Source organism: Anopheles bellator, chromosome 1 (assembly GCF_943735745.2).
Source record: "Anopheles bellator chromosome 1, idAnoBellAS_SP24_06.2, whole genome shotgun sequence".
Classification (NCBI taxonomy): domain Eukaryota; kingdom Metazoa; phylum Arthropoda; class Insecta; order Diptera; family Culicidae; genus Anopheles; species Anopheles bellator.
Window position 1 is genome coordinate 51,661,372 of NC_071285.1, and position 17,596 is coordinate 51,678,967.

The following is a 17,596-nucleotide window of genomic DNA, read 5'->3' on the forward strand; positions in this document are numbered from 1 at the left end:
CTACTAATAAATGTTCTCGAAACTTCTGGGAAAACATCTAGAACTGGCTCTACTCTTTTTACGTTCGCCACGTTCTTCCAGAAGACCTTGCTCTCGGTATGTTAGAAAATAAATGCGAATATTTGTGAAATTTGGACGCATTGCCCAAAACGAAATAATATAAAAAGTTAAAAAGTCAACGCAGTTGCAGACTACGTGTGAAGCAAAATAAATAAAACATATAAGCAAATTGTTTGCAGTAGATTAAGAAGTAAGCCTCGTTGAGACAATTGATTAAAATAGTTTCTAAACAATCAGAATATGATTGAACAATATTTATGGAATTTATTAAATGCCCAGAACACTAAAAAAGCTTTTACGATTGTACACGATAAAGAACGGTCCACACGAGCAGTTACATTTTGAAAATTGTCAAACTTAGAAGCGTTCGACGAGCAACACTAAACTGACTGCGTGACTGTCACTTCTTCGCTCACTCGCAGCTCAATTTGTCTCTCCCGTCCGAAATTTGTCCGACTCGTCATCAGACAAAAAGTCGGATTGTGTTGGGCGACGGAGGTTTCGGTTGTTCGCGCTGCTAAAGGCTTGTGCTACCTATTCAAGACGGCGCGTGTTCAGGGCTTGCATTTCGGTTGAAACCCGTTCGTAAAGACTGTGTGTAAAAGGGCAAACCCTGCGGAGGTGCGGAAGTTGCTGCGGTCGTGGTAGTGATTTGCTTTTGTCGCCTTTCTATTCCGACGCCCGACGCGCTAGTCGTTGCCTGTTCTAGGAACCATCGCCATTGTTCGCATTTGTCGCATTGTTCTAGTAGAGAAGCTGCCGGAAATCGAGCGTTTATACATTCTTTCGAATTCTTCCAAAAGAAGCAGCAGAAGAAATTATTACTCATCGTCGCGGCTCGCCCAGCAGAGAGTGTGCAGTACTAGAACGTGACTGGGCGAGAGCGAGAAGCGTGCGCTGTGAATGTTCGCTTCCCCAAGCGAGCGAGCGAGAGAGAGAAAGCGGGCAGAAGCGAGCAATACGTCATCGTGAGCGGTGAGCAAGAAGAAGCAGTAGGCTGCGATACAAGTGTCAAAACGTCGTCGCCTTCGTTTGCGTAGTGGCCAATTTCCATCGTCCGTGCTGATTGATGCGCTGTTCGCGAGAACGCATCGAAATTTAGTGTTTCCTTAGTGGGCCACCCAGAGAGCACAAGTGATAAATGCGGCCACCACTTCCGTGAGGCGACACACACACACGCGCACACGGATTCCTTCTTCCTGCAGTGCAGCAGAAGCGAGCACAACCAAGAAGACGGTGGTTGCGGTCATCCCGGAAAATCCGGTGCGCGTACACAAACACGGACAGGAAGCGAGCAGTAAACCAGCGCAAACACAATGGCAGACGTGGATGATGTGATAAGCGATCAGGATAAAATCCGGATCGCGTCCGACTTCCTGATGCACGCACCGCCCGGCGAGTTCAACGAGGTGTTCAACGATGTTCGCGAGCTGCTGAACGACGATCGGCTGCTCAAGGAAGGAGCCAGTGCCGCCTGCGCCCAGTACAACAAGGATCAGCTCACTCCGGTCATTCTTGAGAACTCGGAAATCGCGGTGCTGATCTCAGAACACAACGATCTAGGTAATGTACATGGCAGCGGGTTCAAGGAAGTTTCTTTCGAGGTTACCTTTACGGCGTACGGCGCTGTGTTTGACCGATTAAACGCCGATAGCGGGATGACAGAGAAAGGGGGTCGCCATGAATAGTTTCGGAACGAAAACGAAACGCGGCGCGCGGACGACGTAGGTTGCGTATTTTTAGAAATCTTTCTTGCACCCTCCGTTCGCTCTGCGCCTCCTTGCAGCTGCGCCTCCTTTTGCCATTTCCGATAAAAAGGGTAGTAAGGGTGCGAAGGAAGAAAGGAAGGAACTCCTTATTCACCGCAGGGCGTACCGACCAATAGTCACCATGGTGGCCACTACTAGCCTCAGGAGTACGGGGCAACGTAGCATCGAAACGCGGAGGTCCGCGTAACTTATTTTCGATCGGAGCTAAAACGCGCGTCACCCATGCGGCTTCCTTCTGCGGCACGAATATCTGTTATCATGTGGCACCATCGGCGGGGGAAATGTTGCGATTTGAGGTCACCGCCTGAAAAAGGATGTAGAAGGAAATGTCATGCGATTAGCTGTCCCAATTGGCGAACTGTGTGAAATATCGCCCGGCCCTTCCGATTTTGGCGGGATGATGATCGAAAGCCGGTTGATACACACTACGCACTAGGTGTAAATCAGTTGCAGCCAGATTCTATTTATCGTGGCTCGCTTGAAGCTCAGCAACTGATAAGAGGTGTGCAAAAGGGCTCACTGACTAACTGATTAGATAGCAATACCAAACCTCTACTAACATTCCGCTGGTCGTTTGTTGCTGGTAAATAATAAGTTCGATGCGAAAAGAATTGATAAATTGTTGAAAGCAAAATGACAAGGCTAAAGGTCGTATGCAATTGAATTCTTTTTTTAGCATTGCATAATACTTAATGTTCAACAACGCGGTTGGCACTACACAATTGAGTTTCTCATGTATCTATTGTCATGCGTGACCTGTTTGGGACAATTCTCAGAGCACCAATATTGTGGCAATCGATCAATCAATTGTAATTGCTTGTCAATGTACGCTCGCTGTTCGCTGACCTTCAACTGGGCACAGCCAACACAAGTGGCTATTGGAATGATCGCATCCCATTAATTGCATTGATTATCAACGCATTGCAGTTTAGACGGTAACCAAACGACTAAAACATAAGACATTAGTATTTATTCTACTTTATTGTAGCCTACCGTACAAACCGAACATGGTTCTTGTACCGATCCTGGATTCAACAGTCGGCATCGGTAGCGGCAACACACAAGAGCAACGATAAGCAATCGAGGGTGTAAATTAATGGACAACAAAACGGCGTGGCGCAACATCCTCCCCTCCCATCACACACCCTGGCCGCTTTATCTTCTTCGATTGTTTTTTACGTTTGAGGCTGTCTCCGGGAATGTGTGAATTATACTCTCGCGTAACACCTGCGCCTGGTTGGCGTTTGGAATGAGCTCATGCTTCTCTCGGCCCGTGGCACAATTTCTCCAATCGTACCACAATCCAGTTCCGGCCGCGTATTGCGTCCAAGCACCAATCACCGATCAGTCGCTCATCTTTTGGCTGCGGAATTTCGCATTGTTGTAAAGTCGAGCAATCTTTTGGTTTCTGTTTGGACCACATCGCACACTTGCCGCGGGGAAGAGCGGCTTAGGGTGGACTTTCGGCTCTCGGGGCAGCTATCGGTTTCAGTTCGGGAAAGCCTGACTGGCCCCAGACTGCAGGTCAGATAAGACACACAGGGCGCTTGTATGGTAACTGTAGAACGAGCGTTTGATAAGAAAACCCGCACGCCGTTCGACCGAAACCGGTCTCGTGCTGGACGACAACGCCCAAAGGCCCAACGTCTCGAACTTGCGGCTGGCAGGTATTGGTTCCGCCTGTCGCATGACGACCGTCTAATCTTCTTCCGGCGCCATCTAGGGGACCACGTTTTGTTGGCACTTTGCCGCGATCATTCCTCTCGCGCGGGCTGGGTTGTGTAGGCCATCAACTTGTCTCTCCCCCGGTCGGTCGGTCGGTGGTGGGTAGCTTTCACTTTCAAACGCTGATGGTGGTCACCACCCCCATTTTCCGCCGAAATAGATTCGCGTCTCGTCGAAATGCCTATCTTTCTTGCCTTTGCCTCTGTGCCACCCATTGTGCGGTGAAATAGGGGCTTTATTGTTGCCCACGGATTTCTTGTGTAGGGTTTGATCAAATGGGGAGCGATAGCGAAACATCTCTCCGCGCATAACACAATTCGAGCGTGTAAAACTGCGTCGGAATGTAGTTTTGTATCAAAAAAACAATCCGAAGCCACCGGTCACCGCCTGGCACCCGCCACCGCCCTACTGTGGAAACTGCAAACTTTTAATTTCGCCCGCCTCCGTGGCCGGTTGTAACCGGTGGGGCGGCGACATGAACTGTTTGTCTTCATCTCCACCGGGCATCAAATTGGAAGCCACGGCGTTCAAAAATTGGAATTTTCCACCGGCGCCCACGGTCGCCTTTTCTCCCCGGTCCAGCGGTGGACACGTGCGAGTGGTTTTTCGGTGGAAAATGTCGAAACTTTAGCGTGGGTTTCGGTGGTCGACCGTTGGTGGTTACGAGGCCATCATTATAAAACTCCCCGTACAAAAGGTATGGGACTTCGCCGGTCGTTCAAGTGAGTGGAATGGCTTTGGCTTATCAGTTGGTGTCGTGTACTACTTGAACCCCACAACGCACAACGGCAGCACCATAAAAGGCGAAAGAAGTCGCCGGACAAGAGACCGCGAAGGCACACGCAGAGGTGTGCAAGGTTTGTGCGCCTTGGTGCGGCATCTCTCTGCGCAGTGGGGTGACTTATTTGGTAACGATCGCGATTTTATTCGGTTCGCTCGGATCAACCGTGCCAGGTGCGCTAGGTCAAAAGGTGACCAGCTAATTCTGGTGACTACTGAAATGTTTAAAACAGACATTTCTACTATCATCCGCTGAGTGAAAACTGCTGCATCGATTGAAGACCTTCACAGCTCTGCTGCCGCTGCTGCTGTGTGGGTCACCGATCAATCGGATTGTAACAACGCAATAAATCCGGAGCATCACATTCGATTGGTTTCAAATTCAGGCCGGTTTCGGTTACGCAACGGCCATATATGCTCTACGCCACGGGTGCGTGATTGCGATTGTAATTAAAATCCAAAGCTCGGCACACCTCCACCGTGCCGAACCGAACCGCTAAAAACAGCGGCAGCAGCAACAGCATTTGTATGGCCCCCCACAGGCCAAAGAGAACCGGAGATGATCAGCGCGCTTACCGTTTCACGCACACGTGTGTGTTCAATAAATAGTAGATTACTCTAATGATGGAACAACAGCAAACAATTCCTTCTCGCGCGGCGGCCGTATTTATTTCATATGCCGCTCGTGGTGAAGCTTGACTGAAGCGTTGTTTCTCGTTTGATTAGGAATGGAAGATAGGTTTATCTATCAATCAATCCATCACATCACTCCGATCACCGTAATCTTTCTCTACGCAGCTCGTTGCGGCCCATCGATGGATCGATGGGTGTATCTAATTTAATCTCACTTCGCAAAGGCAGAGCATCGCTTAATATAGACTATCATAAAGAACACGGAAAGCAGAAACAGAACATGGTTCGCTCATGCATGCGGCCGGAGGTGCGAATCGTATTCCATCAGTTCGCTCCCGCTGTGAGGTGGTCGAAAAATCAATAGACATGCATGATTTCGACGTTAAGTGGAAGCGGTTGCTTCATTCCGATTCTGTTTCTAGTTTCGTAAGTCCGGCTAATGAAAGTACGATAATCTTTTGGACTGAGTTGTTGATTGATTATTTTCATTACTTTATCAGCTTGTTTATGCTGCTTATTTAGAAACGCAGCCTGTTTTAAGGGTGTCATCTTGCGTCTCGTTTATGCGAATATCGCCCCTCGGTTTGTCGTAAACGAATTAAGGCCCAGCCGACGGGGGCCGTATGGTGATTATCCGATTTGTGAGGTGCTTAAGCTTCCCTCTTGAAGTGCGCCTGGAGGTCGATGTCCTGTGGAGATACCACGCAAACAGCCGATAGTAATGCTTCCATAGAGAATTAGTAATGCTGGCGATGAGCCTGACAGCAGCAAATGGTTCCCCGCAGCGAAACACAAGCATTTCGAGAAAATTCAGGGCAATAGAAGCAGAGTGCACGGTTGATGATCGCGACAATTGTGTGTCAACAACCGTGCTATGATAGGAACAATGAATTGGGGAGGACACAATGATTCTGACAAGAGACAGCTCGCAGGTCGCAAGATTGTGTGATTCACCTCGAAAGACAAAGAAAACGGGGTCTCCGGTGAACGGCCTGAATTTGTTTAATGTTGGTTTACCAACGACCCATTGCACCAGGCACGATCGTGTCTTTTTTTCTAGTACGAAGCTTGAAGTTATTGTTTCGCCAACCAATACAACATTCGTGTCCTTTTCTTTCTTTTCAGGTGGTGGCCGTTACTACGATCCACGGACGAAGCAAAGCTTCAAGTTCGATCACCTGCGGAAGGAAGCGTCGGACCTGCAGAACCACGACGGTGATCACCCGTCGGAGCAGTGGCGCGCGATGCTGGACATCGAAACGCTCACGTACTGCGCCAATCACTACCGCAACGGTTCCTGCTCGGTGTACGGCCGGACGGTCAACGGACAGATCACGCTGAACGTTTGCATCGAGGACCACCAGTTTCAGCCGAAAAACTTCTGGAACGGCCGGTGGCGTTCGGTGTGGGCGATCACCTTCCCTGCCGGTAGCGGTGGCGGTGGCGGCGGTTCCGCCGAGCTGAAGGGATCGCTCAAACTGCAGGTCCACTACTACGAGGACGGCAACGTGCAGCTGGTATCGTCGAAGGACTTCCGTGAGATGGTGCCGATCACGAATGAGGCGAACACGGCGAAGGAAATCATACGGGTGATCGAGGAGAGCGAGCACGACTACCAGACCGCAATATCGGAAAACTATCAGACGATGTCCGACACAACGTTCAAGGCACTGCGACGGCAGCTGCCCGTCACACGGACGAAAATTGACTGGAGTAAGATAGTGTCCTATAGCATCGGTAAGGAGTTGAAGACGCAGTAGAAGAAGATCGAGATCGAGATGTACGATCGATGGGAGAAAGATCCGGGAAATATGCGGGGGGAAAAGAGTCGCGTGGCACGAAGTTGCCGATCAAAGCGGTGCGTAATTTGTAGAAGTGATCAGCGCGGAAGAAGAAATTCTTTAATTTTGTTTTGTTTCATTTTTTTATGAAGAAGAAAAAACCCAGAACTCGGCACGTACAGGAGCCAGGCGGAACTTGAGAGCCACCGGAAGGAGAGAGAGAGAAATACAAAATATAGAAGCGAGAAACATGGACAGTGAAGCTTAACTTCATTCAAATCACAGCCACAAGATCGCATCGTTAGGGGACGGACCGTAAATTTATGCTCGGCAGTCAAGGGTTTGTCTTTTGCTTTTTGTGTCTTTCGTTGCTCGATCGGTGTTTTTCGATTTTAATTATTTCGCTTTAAGGTACATTTATTTACAATCAGAAATGTGACGTGTTTCGATGGTCGGTAAGGAGGCCACAGAGTTAGGACTAGAGGCAGCCGATTGCGCTTGGAACCCGAAACGATGCATACAATAAACCATCTTCAACACAACCATTGTCAAAAAGGCTCTCATCATAAGGAACGCTTCCTAAACCTGTTACTCCCGCAACAACCGCTTTATTCTTTGGCCATTTTCGGGTTCGTGGTTAAAATTTTTTGCTCCTTCGTCATGCGTCTCCTATACCATTTATAGCAAGCAAATCAATGGCTGAGTATGGGTTAGGGAAAGGTCAATAAGGCGAAAGATGCCGCGATGTGCAGAAAAATAAGAAATCGGTGGTTGCATCGACGAACAATAGTCGATCGTTTATGGTTGCCCACGATCAAGGTTTATCATTAGCAAAATAGTAGCGAAAATGTAAAACACTCTCTGCTGCAAGGAAGCCGACAGGGATGCACGCGAAGGTAGTAAACAAATGTAACCTCTACCAGCACTACTACTAGCTTAACGGTGGGCAAGAGGCAGTATGGACGTTAATGCGCTCAATAGTTTATTTTAAAAAATTGATCACTGTCTTGCACTTAAATATAAGCAACCGCCTGCGTGTGCCTGCTGCAGTGATGCTGTACGGTTTACAGAACTATGTAAATGCTAAGAAACGAACATCATCCGAGCATCAGCGAAAAGATCGCCAATGTGGCGGACGCGCTCTCCAGCACCGTTTGTTATGGTTTTGCGTTATGATAAGCGCTGATAAATGATAGAGAAAGAGTTGAAGAGAAAAGTAACGACGATGGTGATGGCGTGCGGACGAGGGGATGCTTACAAGCATCCCTACAGTTGCCTTTCGTTTGTGCGGTCGTCCTTCAGCAAGGGACACCGGGGACTGACCCTTGACACTCATAAAGCTCTCATCCATACGCTTCCGTATCAATCACGCACATTCTAGCTCATTGTCCTTTTTGATTTCTTCTTGGTCCTTACCTTGTATTTAACACTTTCCGCGCAAAAAGGCGATTCAGGAGCGCCACCCGGACTGAGAGGCGGCAGCAAACCGAGGTCGCATGCATTTAGTAGTGTGAGCGATGGTCACCTCCGATGGGCAAAAAAAATCGAAAAAAGTGCAGTCTCGGGTATATTATCCCAGCGATGGACAACTTTTTTTTATTCAATCGCGCTTATTAAGGCGCTGACGATCAGTTTAGTATTTTTGTTTTTTTTTTTCGTTTCTTTTACCCCAGGACATTTTTCTTCTCTGGTTGAATTTAGTCCCTTGCGGTGATCCTGTGGGTGCTCGTTGGCTGGCTATATGATGATTTTGTTTCACTCGCAAAAAACTGAAGGCCAAACCGAACGGATAGATAAAGCGTTTTACTACGTGGTGCGTCGTTTGTAGATTAGTATAAAATGGTTAACATTGAGATTGACGCGAGCCGTTCAATATGGCAACGCAGCGCAACTTCGAATTTCGACACTTGGGGGGAGAAAGAACGCACCGAGCCCAACGAACGACAAAGGGAAAACAAACGGACCCCAGGTGCCCCGCGGAATGCGATGTAACGATAAGATACTGCTTCCGATCGAAGGGACAAGCAAAGCGGAGATTGCCAACCTGTCGGCAGGAACACGTACCGGCAATCATAGACAAATGGTGCATCTGTGCTAAACTTGAAATCAAATGAGGCGAAAAAGTAGGAGCACGGAAGTCGAAATGAAAAAGACGAGAAAAAACGGCCCTTGCAGTCTTTGGAGAGAACTGAAAGGAACAATATGAATTAACTGTATGAAATGAATTATTATTACAAGCGATATAAGAATTAAATAAAATTCATAAAAAAGAAACACTGTCCAACATCCTTTTGGGGAATGACTAAGAAAATTTATTTATTCTACACCGATTGCGGCATGCACGGGATTCACGCTTCCCGTTCTCCTTTTATCAGTAACCTTCGGTTGGGTTCGTTTTGTAGTTCTAGCTCTGCCCGTTTAATAACCCACCGTTCGTCGGATCCTAGCTCGGCCCAGAAATAGTACTTTCCTTTCGTTTTCGGACCCCTCACCGGCACCGTAAAGCTTTCGACCTTTCCTCCGCCGAATTTTTTGCTCTCCTCACCGATATCGAAGCTCAAATCCTTGATCGGTTCACCGAGCAGCTGAACGGCGCCTGTGAATCGTGTAAAAATCGTAATGAAGCCGAATTTAGGATGTTCAGGGTTATTCCACTAACCGGCATGGGAACGCAACAGCTTCATTGAGTCCTTGTAGTACGTTTGCTTGCGTACTTTATCCTCCAGCTTCACCTTCATTACCAGGGCGGCCGTAATGCCGCCGATGGCTATGTACATTGCCGTTTTCCCGAGAGTTTTCAGTGACACCATGCCGTGAAATCGGGTAGAATATGGGAAAAAAGGATTACAATCGTAGGAGCTTGCGAACCGGTAGCCTAACTTTGACGTTTCAATCTGGGTTTGTTTACGTTTTGTACTAAGGGGCCCAGTGAAAAATGCACATAGTATGTCAATATACTTGCACCTCATTTCTTTCAAATTTACCAATTTGTTCTTTTATTGTATTACCCTTTACCGCTCAAGAGAGAGCCTTTATGAAAAGAATTTTCCTTCTTGAAAGTACAATCTATTTGTCATCAACAGACGTACAAAACAACATCTCAACTGGAAATGCCTTTCTTCAAAAAAGTCCCTAACGCCCGCTTGTTCCTTTCTCATATACATAGCATATTTATTCTCAATATATATATACCTCTCATAATTTGTTGTTGTTGTTACTCTTCTCCTCCTTACATTGCGCGCCATAATTCTTCCGCACTGTCCACGCGATTATTCCATGCTTCCGCATTTCGCCGAGCATTACTTAAACTCCCATACGCAACGGAAATAAAAATGGTTACATGTACTGTACTATTCACTCGTTTTTGCTGTTAATCGTTGCCCTCCTTGCGCAACACGCTTATTGCTAATCTGCTGTTTCTGTGTTAAATGTTTTCGAGAACTGTTTCTTCAACATATTCGCCAGTTCGGCGGCTGAAGGGAATAGAGGCGCGTAAGTTACCGATATGGGATCCGGGGCTCGTGACCAGGAAGATCGAACAAAGATCGTTAAAGGAAAGTAATTAACCTACAGATTACAGTTGCATTAATAAACGTACCCGTGTTACGCCGCGGGTCCAGCGCTCCACCAACATTCTTCTTTGCAGCTTTTCAATTTGTCTGCCTTTTTAACACACTTTAATCTTAGCCGAACGAAATGACTCACAAATTCGACCGAGAGCGTTCACGTATGTTTGGATATTTGTTTTAACCGGGGCGTAGAAATTCGTAACAAAAGTAGAAAAATGATCTCAAGAGTCGGTTTTCTGAGAGGGTTTGATGTGAATGTGACGAAGATGATTCATTTTTGTTTCTACTAACAACTAGAGGGCTTTGCGCCTGTTCGCGGCGCTCGTTCCTCCTGATGGATGCGTTAACTCTATCAATCGGGGTTGCGCTAATGCTTTTGCCTTTATGTATTGCCGTGTGTTTTAATATCGTTCTGCACCACTCATAACTAACAGCAAGAGCGTGTGTCGTCGTGTAGCTTTTGATCTGAAATAGATTGATCGAAAGCTTTGATGGGGCGAGGGATTAGTGACAAATACGTGTGCCATTAGACTTTGTTCCATTCCACAACGCTCTTCGCTCGTCGTCGCTTTCTTCAGTGTCTCGCCTCTTGCTTAAACGTAGTCATCATACAAGTGCGTTTGCGTTGCAACTGTCGTCTTAACTATTGTTGTTTCTTCCTACAACAATCAAAAAAGAAAATGCTAAGGAAAAGGGATGCAAAATTTTGAATATTTTTACACTACTGCCCACACACGCTTTGCTCTGCCTTCGGCTCGTGTTCCGTCGTTTACACGGACATCGGATGATCGGGTTTTGAAGCGTTTCCGGAGCTAGGGGCTTCACCTAGCACTCAACTCTACTCAGCCAGCGGTTGTGCGGGTGAGGGCGCATTTTTCCCGCCCGAGGAGGGTGCATGTGAGGATCGTGTGTGTAGTGGCGAGGAAGAGGATACGTCCTCAGCATTACTAGTGCTCGTCACTTCCGCCCGGCTCAGCGCGGATGGCACTGCGGCTGGTGAGTCACCATCTTCCCTGCTCTCCGCCGGTGTGTCATGTTCTTCGGCGGTGGCGTCGTCTACCGGTTTCATCGTGCTGCTGACCGTCGGGGAGGACGTGTTCGGATCAGTCACCAGAACCGGCACCGGAGGTGGATTGCTGGCCGCAGTGAAACTCAAATCGTTCGCATCGAACAGTGAGGACGTTTCTTCGTCGGTCGTTTGCGAAATCGATGCCGCTCCATCGCCCGCTTCCCGATGCTGCTGCTGTTGCTGCTGCGACGTTGGCACCCGTGCCGGGGGCAAGGTATCTTCTTCGTCTGGTTCGACGTGAAGTGGTAGCTCGCCGGGTTTCAGGCTGCTAGTGTTGTTGGTCGCTCGCGAACTGTCCTGCTCGCTGTCTGCGTCGAGCATTTCATCACTGCGCAGCCGGGCGGTCGGTTTCGGTCGAAGATCTTCGAGAAAGATTGAACATTATTTCGCTGTACGGTCTACTCTACCGAACACCAGCTTACCTGCTTGTGAGTTATCCTCCGTAAAGAGTCCCATGATTGGATTGGAATCGTCCGCACGTTTCGCGTCCTCATCGCCATCTCCACCGAGACCGGAGGATGCCGAACCGGCGGCTGCGAGCGACGCCCCAAGCGAGCTCACGCCCTGCCCCACAAGGTGGTGAGGTATGTGCGGATTGGTGCTCGATGTCGTCACCGCTAGTTGGCCTCCCGGCAGCAACTGGCCACCCTGTGCGGCGGCGATCGCTGCTGCCTGGGACGGGGTTAGCGATTTACGCGTCTTTTCAGCCTTGCGCCACAGTATGATTTCTTGCTGCTTGAAGTACCGCCGATCCTCGGTGTCAATTAGTACTAGGTTGAGGAAGTAGCGCACCGAAAACTTCTTGTTAATCTCGCGCATCGTGACGGTCAGATCGTACCCGGCGAGAAACACGCGTATCGGTATGCTCTCCCCTTTGACCGGCGACCCGTCCATGATTTCGTACTTTGCGATAATCTCGTTCTCCGTGTACATGTTGGGCCCTGCGATAGAGTAGAGAACGATGAACCACAATCAAATCATCGATAAAACGAAGAAGATCGCGTGTACCCACCCGAACCGGTTTGCTCTCGCTTAATGATCGCAATTTCCATGTGTTTGATTTTGATGCGAACCAACAGAAAGTAGATTTTACCAACGATTACATCCTTCAGATGGTACCTAACGACGGAAACCGCGGGGTTTTAGCAATCGTTTCACTCAACTCCGCGAACGGAGAAGCTCTTCGCGAAACTCACTTGCTCTTGTTGTACTCGAACTCGATATGCAAGCAGTCCTCGATACCGACCTCCATCTTAATCGGGATGTTTGTGTCCGGGTAGCTCGAGAGTGTGTGCACCGCAATGTCAACCTCGCGCACGATATCACTCAAGCGCCGCACGATGGTGACACGCAAAAAATACCTGCGTGAAAGATGGAGGGTCGATTTAGTAATCAATCTTAGCAAAAGAGCCCAGAATAAAATGCTTACCGTAATCGTACGTTCGATCCCACGTAAACTTCGAAAGGTTTCTCAACGTTGGCGAACTCAAACGGATAGGACGTGTTCTGGATGAGATCTCCCGGGCGGGCCAGCTCGCGTACGAGGCTGAGAAAGTCGTGATGGTTACCGCGATCGTAGTAAAGCTCAATCTGACCTGAAGGTTGCAGTAAGGAAAGGAAACACTGTGTCAGCATTTAAGGGAAGCAGGATTTAGATAGATCAACTAGCGACCACCAGAAGAAAGCCTCTTAATTTAATAAAAAAAAGAACATTCAGTATGACGATTGCAGAAAGGGCGGAATGTAAACACGGCCGGATATTGGTGATAAAGAAAATATGATGAAACAATATTTGCTCGAGGCCAACAACCAACCACCTCGACGCCTGGCGTGGCACGAAAAAGAAATTATGATAAGAATTCGCCCACCATTTTTACGTGTCCTTCTCTGTGTTGCGTTTTGCGTCGATATTTGTACAAACATTAGCCCCGTGCGGGGAATGAGGGAGGCGAGAATGGAGCAGATGGTCACCAAACGGGGGGATATCCAATTTCACGACAAGAGGCGCACGGCGGGCGGTAGCCACAATCAGCAGCAGCAGCAACAACGCATACGAGCACACAGCGGGCGCTACTGCTTTCTCATGGCGTTAAATTAACCAAAGTGAATTCGAGCGCCACCAACACACACACGCGCGAACAGCGTGCAGCAACAATTGACCACGACCGGCCGGAAAAGGACCGTATCTTGCTTGTTCCCGTTCCACGCGCACTTACCGATAAGCTCGATTTTGATGCCCTGGTGCTCCAGCTTGCTGCCCGGCTTCTTGAGCGTAATGTTCACCTTGCCACCGACCGTTTCGCCGTCGTAGTACAGCAGATACTTGTCCTTCTTGCCGTCCTCTGTTTTGATCTCGGCCTGCTGCCGCTGCTCGGACCCATCGAAGATGATGTCGATATCGGCGGACTGGCCGAAGCGCAGGAAGTTCTGGTGACGTCGCCGAGCGCGGGATAGAAAGCAAAGAAGAAAATGAGCAATCCTAGCAGGCGAAGCGCCTGATGGGCGGCAAACGATCGATCGATCAATAACAATTGGAAAGGGACGCGTGTGCGGGCTCACCATGGTTGACGGAAGCTGCTAACGGTGCGCTTTCGGTAAACGGCTAGAGCTGGTCTGCCCGGTGGCTGTTACAGTGGACTGTTCCGTTGGACGGTTGCAAACTCCGTGGAGCCCGCAGGTGGTGGTGGCACGGCAACGGTGACACAAAATATCAGATATCCACCCCTGGCAAGAAGCCGTTCATGTGGCGAACGTCTCCGCTCCGGTCGCTATGATGTACGAGGGAATTGGATTCCTTTGCAAATATACAGCACTTCACTTTTGCACAATTTTCCGGTCCATGGAGAGCATGTAGCACTAAAGGGGGACCGGACACTGTTCTCTTCACACACTCCGCACCAAGCAGTTTTTTCGATCTGATGCTTCTGGGACCTAAGCGATCGCAGTCACACGGATTAAAACAGGTACGAAGGAAACGATTAGCGTTCAACCGTCCACAAAGTTTAATCACGAAGGTGCAGAACAGAAAAAAAGGAAAACCGTAACGGAGAACGATAACTCGACGGAGACCCCGATTCGGCAGCAAGTTTGCCGTGTATTATATAAGAAAAATGCACCGCTACAAACCGCGAGTGGAAGGATGCGACCGCGCCAGAACAACTTCAGTGCCGACCGGGTGAAAGGGACCACTTTTTGGGATCCAATTTTGCACCGATAGGCGAATAATTCCCCGTTTCGTGACTAATTTTTTTCCTTTTTTCCGTTCTTTTCATTTAGGCCAAATTGACTGAACACTTGTCATCCAAGTGCGAGCGAGAAGACGCTCGGCGCGAAAGAGAGAAACAATTGCACCGTCAGTTAGCTGTCAACGCTGATAGCTCTGGCGGCTGTATAACAGTTTCTTGCAGCACCGGGAGAGCCTATACTTACCTTGAAGCGTATGCCAGTTACACTGAAAAACCGGTACAAATTATAGTTTTGCGTTCGTAGATGAAAAAAGAATGATTTATTGCGAGTTCGCTCGAAGAGTGTGATGGACACTTAGCCACTAACCGAATACTTTGGAAGTATGCTCACTTGTGCGTTGCAAACGTTCGAAAGCCACTCTCACCGTAAGCGGGCTGGTTTGGGTGGACGTTCGATGGCACCACCTCATCGATCCACTCGGGTTCCACTTCCGTCACGTAGCGCAGATAGTTGAGCCGCGTTGCCACCAACTCGGTGTAGACCACTATGCCCGGCCGGAACTTGCCGCTAATGGCGCTCGACGGGTGGATGCGTGCCTTAAGCGAACTGGTCGAGGTAAGATAGAGATGATCCGGCTGTTTGGTGGCAATATTAGCGAACAGGCCCACCAGCAGACACTTGGCTACCGGTACCGCATCCTTGCCACAGGAACTGGTCGGCATTTCGAGCGACTTGCAAATTTCACTCAGCTGCTCGCGCACCGAGGCCGCGTGCGTGAGATTGCGCTCGTGCAGAAAATTATCGAAGCACCAGATCTTCGGTTTGGTTTTCGTTTTGAATTCGTTGAACACGTTCAGCAGCGTTATGTGGTCTCCCGTTTTGTCGTAGAACTTCGAGTGCGCGATCAGCATCTGTTCGCGCTTCTGTACGCTGTTGGTGAAAATGTTTTCACCGGAAAGCATTGCGATTATCGTGAGCATCTCCTCAAGGCAGCCGTACTTGGGTGCCGCCAGCAGCATCTTGGCGTACTTCGGGTCCAGCGGGAAGCGTGCCATCTTGCTGCCTTGTGAGGTGAGAATCGGGTTTTCCACTGACGAGATCGCGTTCAGCGCTTTCAGCTCCAGCAGTGCCCCGACTATTGCTTCCTCGGGCGGTTGATCGATAAAGTCAAAGTCTTTATAGCTGATGCCCAGCACGAGTAGATGCAGGATGGTGGCTGCCAGATTACAGCGCAGAATTTCCGGTATCGTCATTTTGTCCATCCGATCGTAGTCGGCTCGTGTGTACGTGCGGTAGCAGACGCCGTCCGTGATGCGCCCGGCGCGGCCAGTGCGCTGGTGAGCTTGCGCTTGTGATATCCAGGAAACTTTGAGCATATCCAGTCCGGTGATTGGATCGTACGAACGGACTTTCGCTCGACCACAGTCGATCACGTACCGAATGCCGTTGATGGTGATGGACGTTTCTGCAATGTTAGTGGCAAAAATGACCTTCCGAACGTTCGATGGCGCTGGATTGAACACATCGAGCTGTTGCGTTTGCGGCAACGCAGCGTACATTGGATATATGGCCAGTTTGGTTAGATCTGAAGAAAATATCTACAAAAAAGAAACGATAACAGTGAGTGCATGACGTGAAGTGTAGTTTGAAATAAAACCCAAACCTTTGCTAAACGCCGCATTTTGTTGACCGTCGCATCGATCTCTTCTTGGCCGGTGAGGAACACCAGTATGTCTCCGGGCGGATGTTTCTGATGAATCTCAACCACCGTCTTGAGACACGCCTCGATGTAGTGTATTTTCTCCACCATCTGGTATACCTTCACCTGGTACGTTCGGCCCTGCAGGTACACGATCGGACAGTCGGAGAAGTAGCTCGCAAAGTGGTCGCAATCCATGGTGGCCGACATAATGATGACCTTCAGCGGAGGCAATCGTTTGGCGGCCCGCGTTTGCTGTGCCTTTTTGACGATGCCTAGCAAAATGTCGGTCGCTACCGTTCGCTCGTGCACCTCGTCCAGTATGATTACGTTGTAGTTTCGAAGCTGCCGGTCGGACAGGGCCTCCCGACACAGGATGCCGTCGGTCATGTACTTTATTTGTGTGTTTTGCGACGTCATGTCCTCGAAACGTACCGTGTAACCGACTAGTTCACCCAAACTCGTCCCCATTTCCATCGCCACCCACTTGGCGACGGTGATGGCCGCGACGCGCCGCGGTTGCGTGATGGCAATCAGTTTGTCTCCGTTGAGGCCAGCCTCGTAGATAAATTGTGGCATTTGCGTAGTTTTGCCGCTCCCAGTTTCACCAAGCACGATCGTCGTCGGGGACTTTCGTATCAAGTCCATTAAGCTGCGGAAAAACGCGTTGATAAGTTAAACATCGAGCGCTACTGGGGTCCCGGTCCCACGTGCCGGTAGAGCACCACCGGCGGACTTACGATTTACGCACGGAGTAGATGGGCAGTGACTGCCGCTGCTGTTTGGCCGCATCCTGCTTGGCGTAGGAACGCGAAAGTTGTTGATTTCCCGAGCTGTTGCGACTGGAAAGTCCAGAATCCATCTCGGCACAGTTTAGCGAGCGTTTTGCACGATGTAAACATTAAACCCACAAAATGTCAAGTGACAGATCTTTGCCGGAGTCTGGCGTTTCCTGGTAAACATTGGGTGGTGTATGGATGCGGTTCCGAAACTCTACACGTGGCTCAGCGAACGTTTGTTTTACTGTCTGGTGAAATGAAGACCTAAGTTCCCATAGACGCTGAAAATTGTGTTTACAATCCTTTTATGATTGATTACTTTCAACATAATCCACCAATTTCACTCATGCAGTAGTGCACCACGCATGCTAAACAGCATTAACAGCCGCCGTTTTGCTGGGCGGCTAATATTTCACAATCGAAACTTTCTCGATCTCAATCACAAATGAAACGTACGATACGTCCAATGAAGTACCAAGTTACACCATGTAATAATAACTCGCGTTGGTTTGTACTAGTCATCGTACTATTAAAACGATCCAAACT

The 17,596-nt window shown here is 49.0% G+C and overlaps 4 protein-coding genes across 5 annotated transcripts; 1 reads left to right on the forward strand and 3 right to left on the reverse strand.

Annotated features, from left to right (window-relative positions):
• Positions 1 to 555: 555 nt before the first annotated feature.
• Positions 556 to 8,983, forward strand: LOC131205969 (F-actin-capping protein subunit alpha). The gene is made up of 2 exons (XM_058198300.1): positions 556 to 1,623; positions 6,093 to 8,983. Exons 1-2 carry the CDS (start codon positions 1,377 to 1,379, stop codon positions 6,725 to 6,727), a joined length of 882 nt encoding a protein of 293 aa, XP_058054283.1. The 5' UTR covers positions 556 to 1,376; the 3' UTR covers positions 6,728 to 8,983.
• Positions 8,984 to 9,078: 95 nt separating this feature from the next.
• LOC131205972 (uncharacterized) lies at positions 9,079 to 9,671 on the reverse strand. Its single transcript, XM_058198303.1, has 2 exons — positions 9,408 to 9,671; positions 9,079 to 9,344 (listed from the first exon to the last, which is right to left on the reverse strand). The coding sequence occupies exons 1-2, from the start codon at positions 9,556 to 9,558 to the stop codon at positions 9,097 to 9,099; spliced, it is 399 nt and encodes a 132-aa protein (XP_058054286.1). The 5' UTR covers positions 9,559 to 9,671; the 3' UTR covers positions 9,079 to 9,096.
• A 226-nt stretch (positions 9,672 to 9,897) lies between these two features.
• Positions 9,898 to 14,633, reverse strand: LOC131205960 (vacuolar protein sorting-associated protein 26B-like). Of its 2 annotated transcripts, XM_058198283.1 has the most exons (8): positions 14,513 to 14,633; positions 13,946 to 14,317; positions 13,603 to 13,813; positions 12,816 to 12,981; positions 12,583 to 12,747; positions 12,399 to 12,505; positions 11,809 to 12,327; positions 9,898 to 11,748 (listed from the first exon to the last, which is right to left on the reverse strand). In XM_058198283.1, exons 2-8 carry the CDS (start codon positions 13,946 to 13,948, stop codon positions 11,156 to 11,158), a joined length of 1,764 nt encoding a protein of 587 aa, XP_058054266.1. In that variant the 5' UTR covers positions 13,949 to 14,317; positions 14,513 to 14,633; the 3' UTR covers positions 9,898 to 11,155. The 2 variants fall into 2 exon arrangements, with proteins under 2 accessions (XP_058054266.1, XP_058054268.1); XM_058198285.1 differs by lacking the exon at positions 14,513 to 14,633 and having other exon boundaries at positions 13,946 to 14,340.
• A 268-nt stretch (positions 14,634 to 14,901) lies between these two features.
• On the reverse strand, positions 14,902 to 17,151 carry LOC131205958 (ATP-dependent RNA helicase DHX33). The gene is made up of 3 exons (XM_058198281.1): positions 17,012 to 17,151; positions 16,236 to 16,923; positions 14,902 to 16,170 (listed from the first exon to the last, which is right to left on the reverse strand). Exons 1-3 carry the CDS (start codon positions 17,131 to 17,133, stop codon positions 14,959 to 14,961), a joined length of 2,022 nt encoding a protein of 673 aa, XP_058054264.1. The 5' UTR covers positions 17,134 to 17,151; the 3' UTR covers positions 14,902 to 14,958.
• Between the last annotated feature and the right edge of the window lie 445 nt (positions 17,152 to 17,596).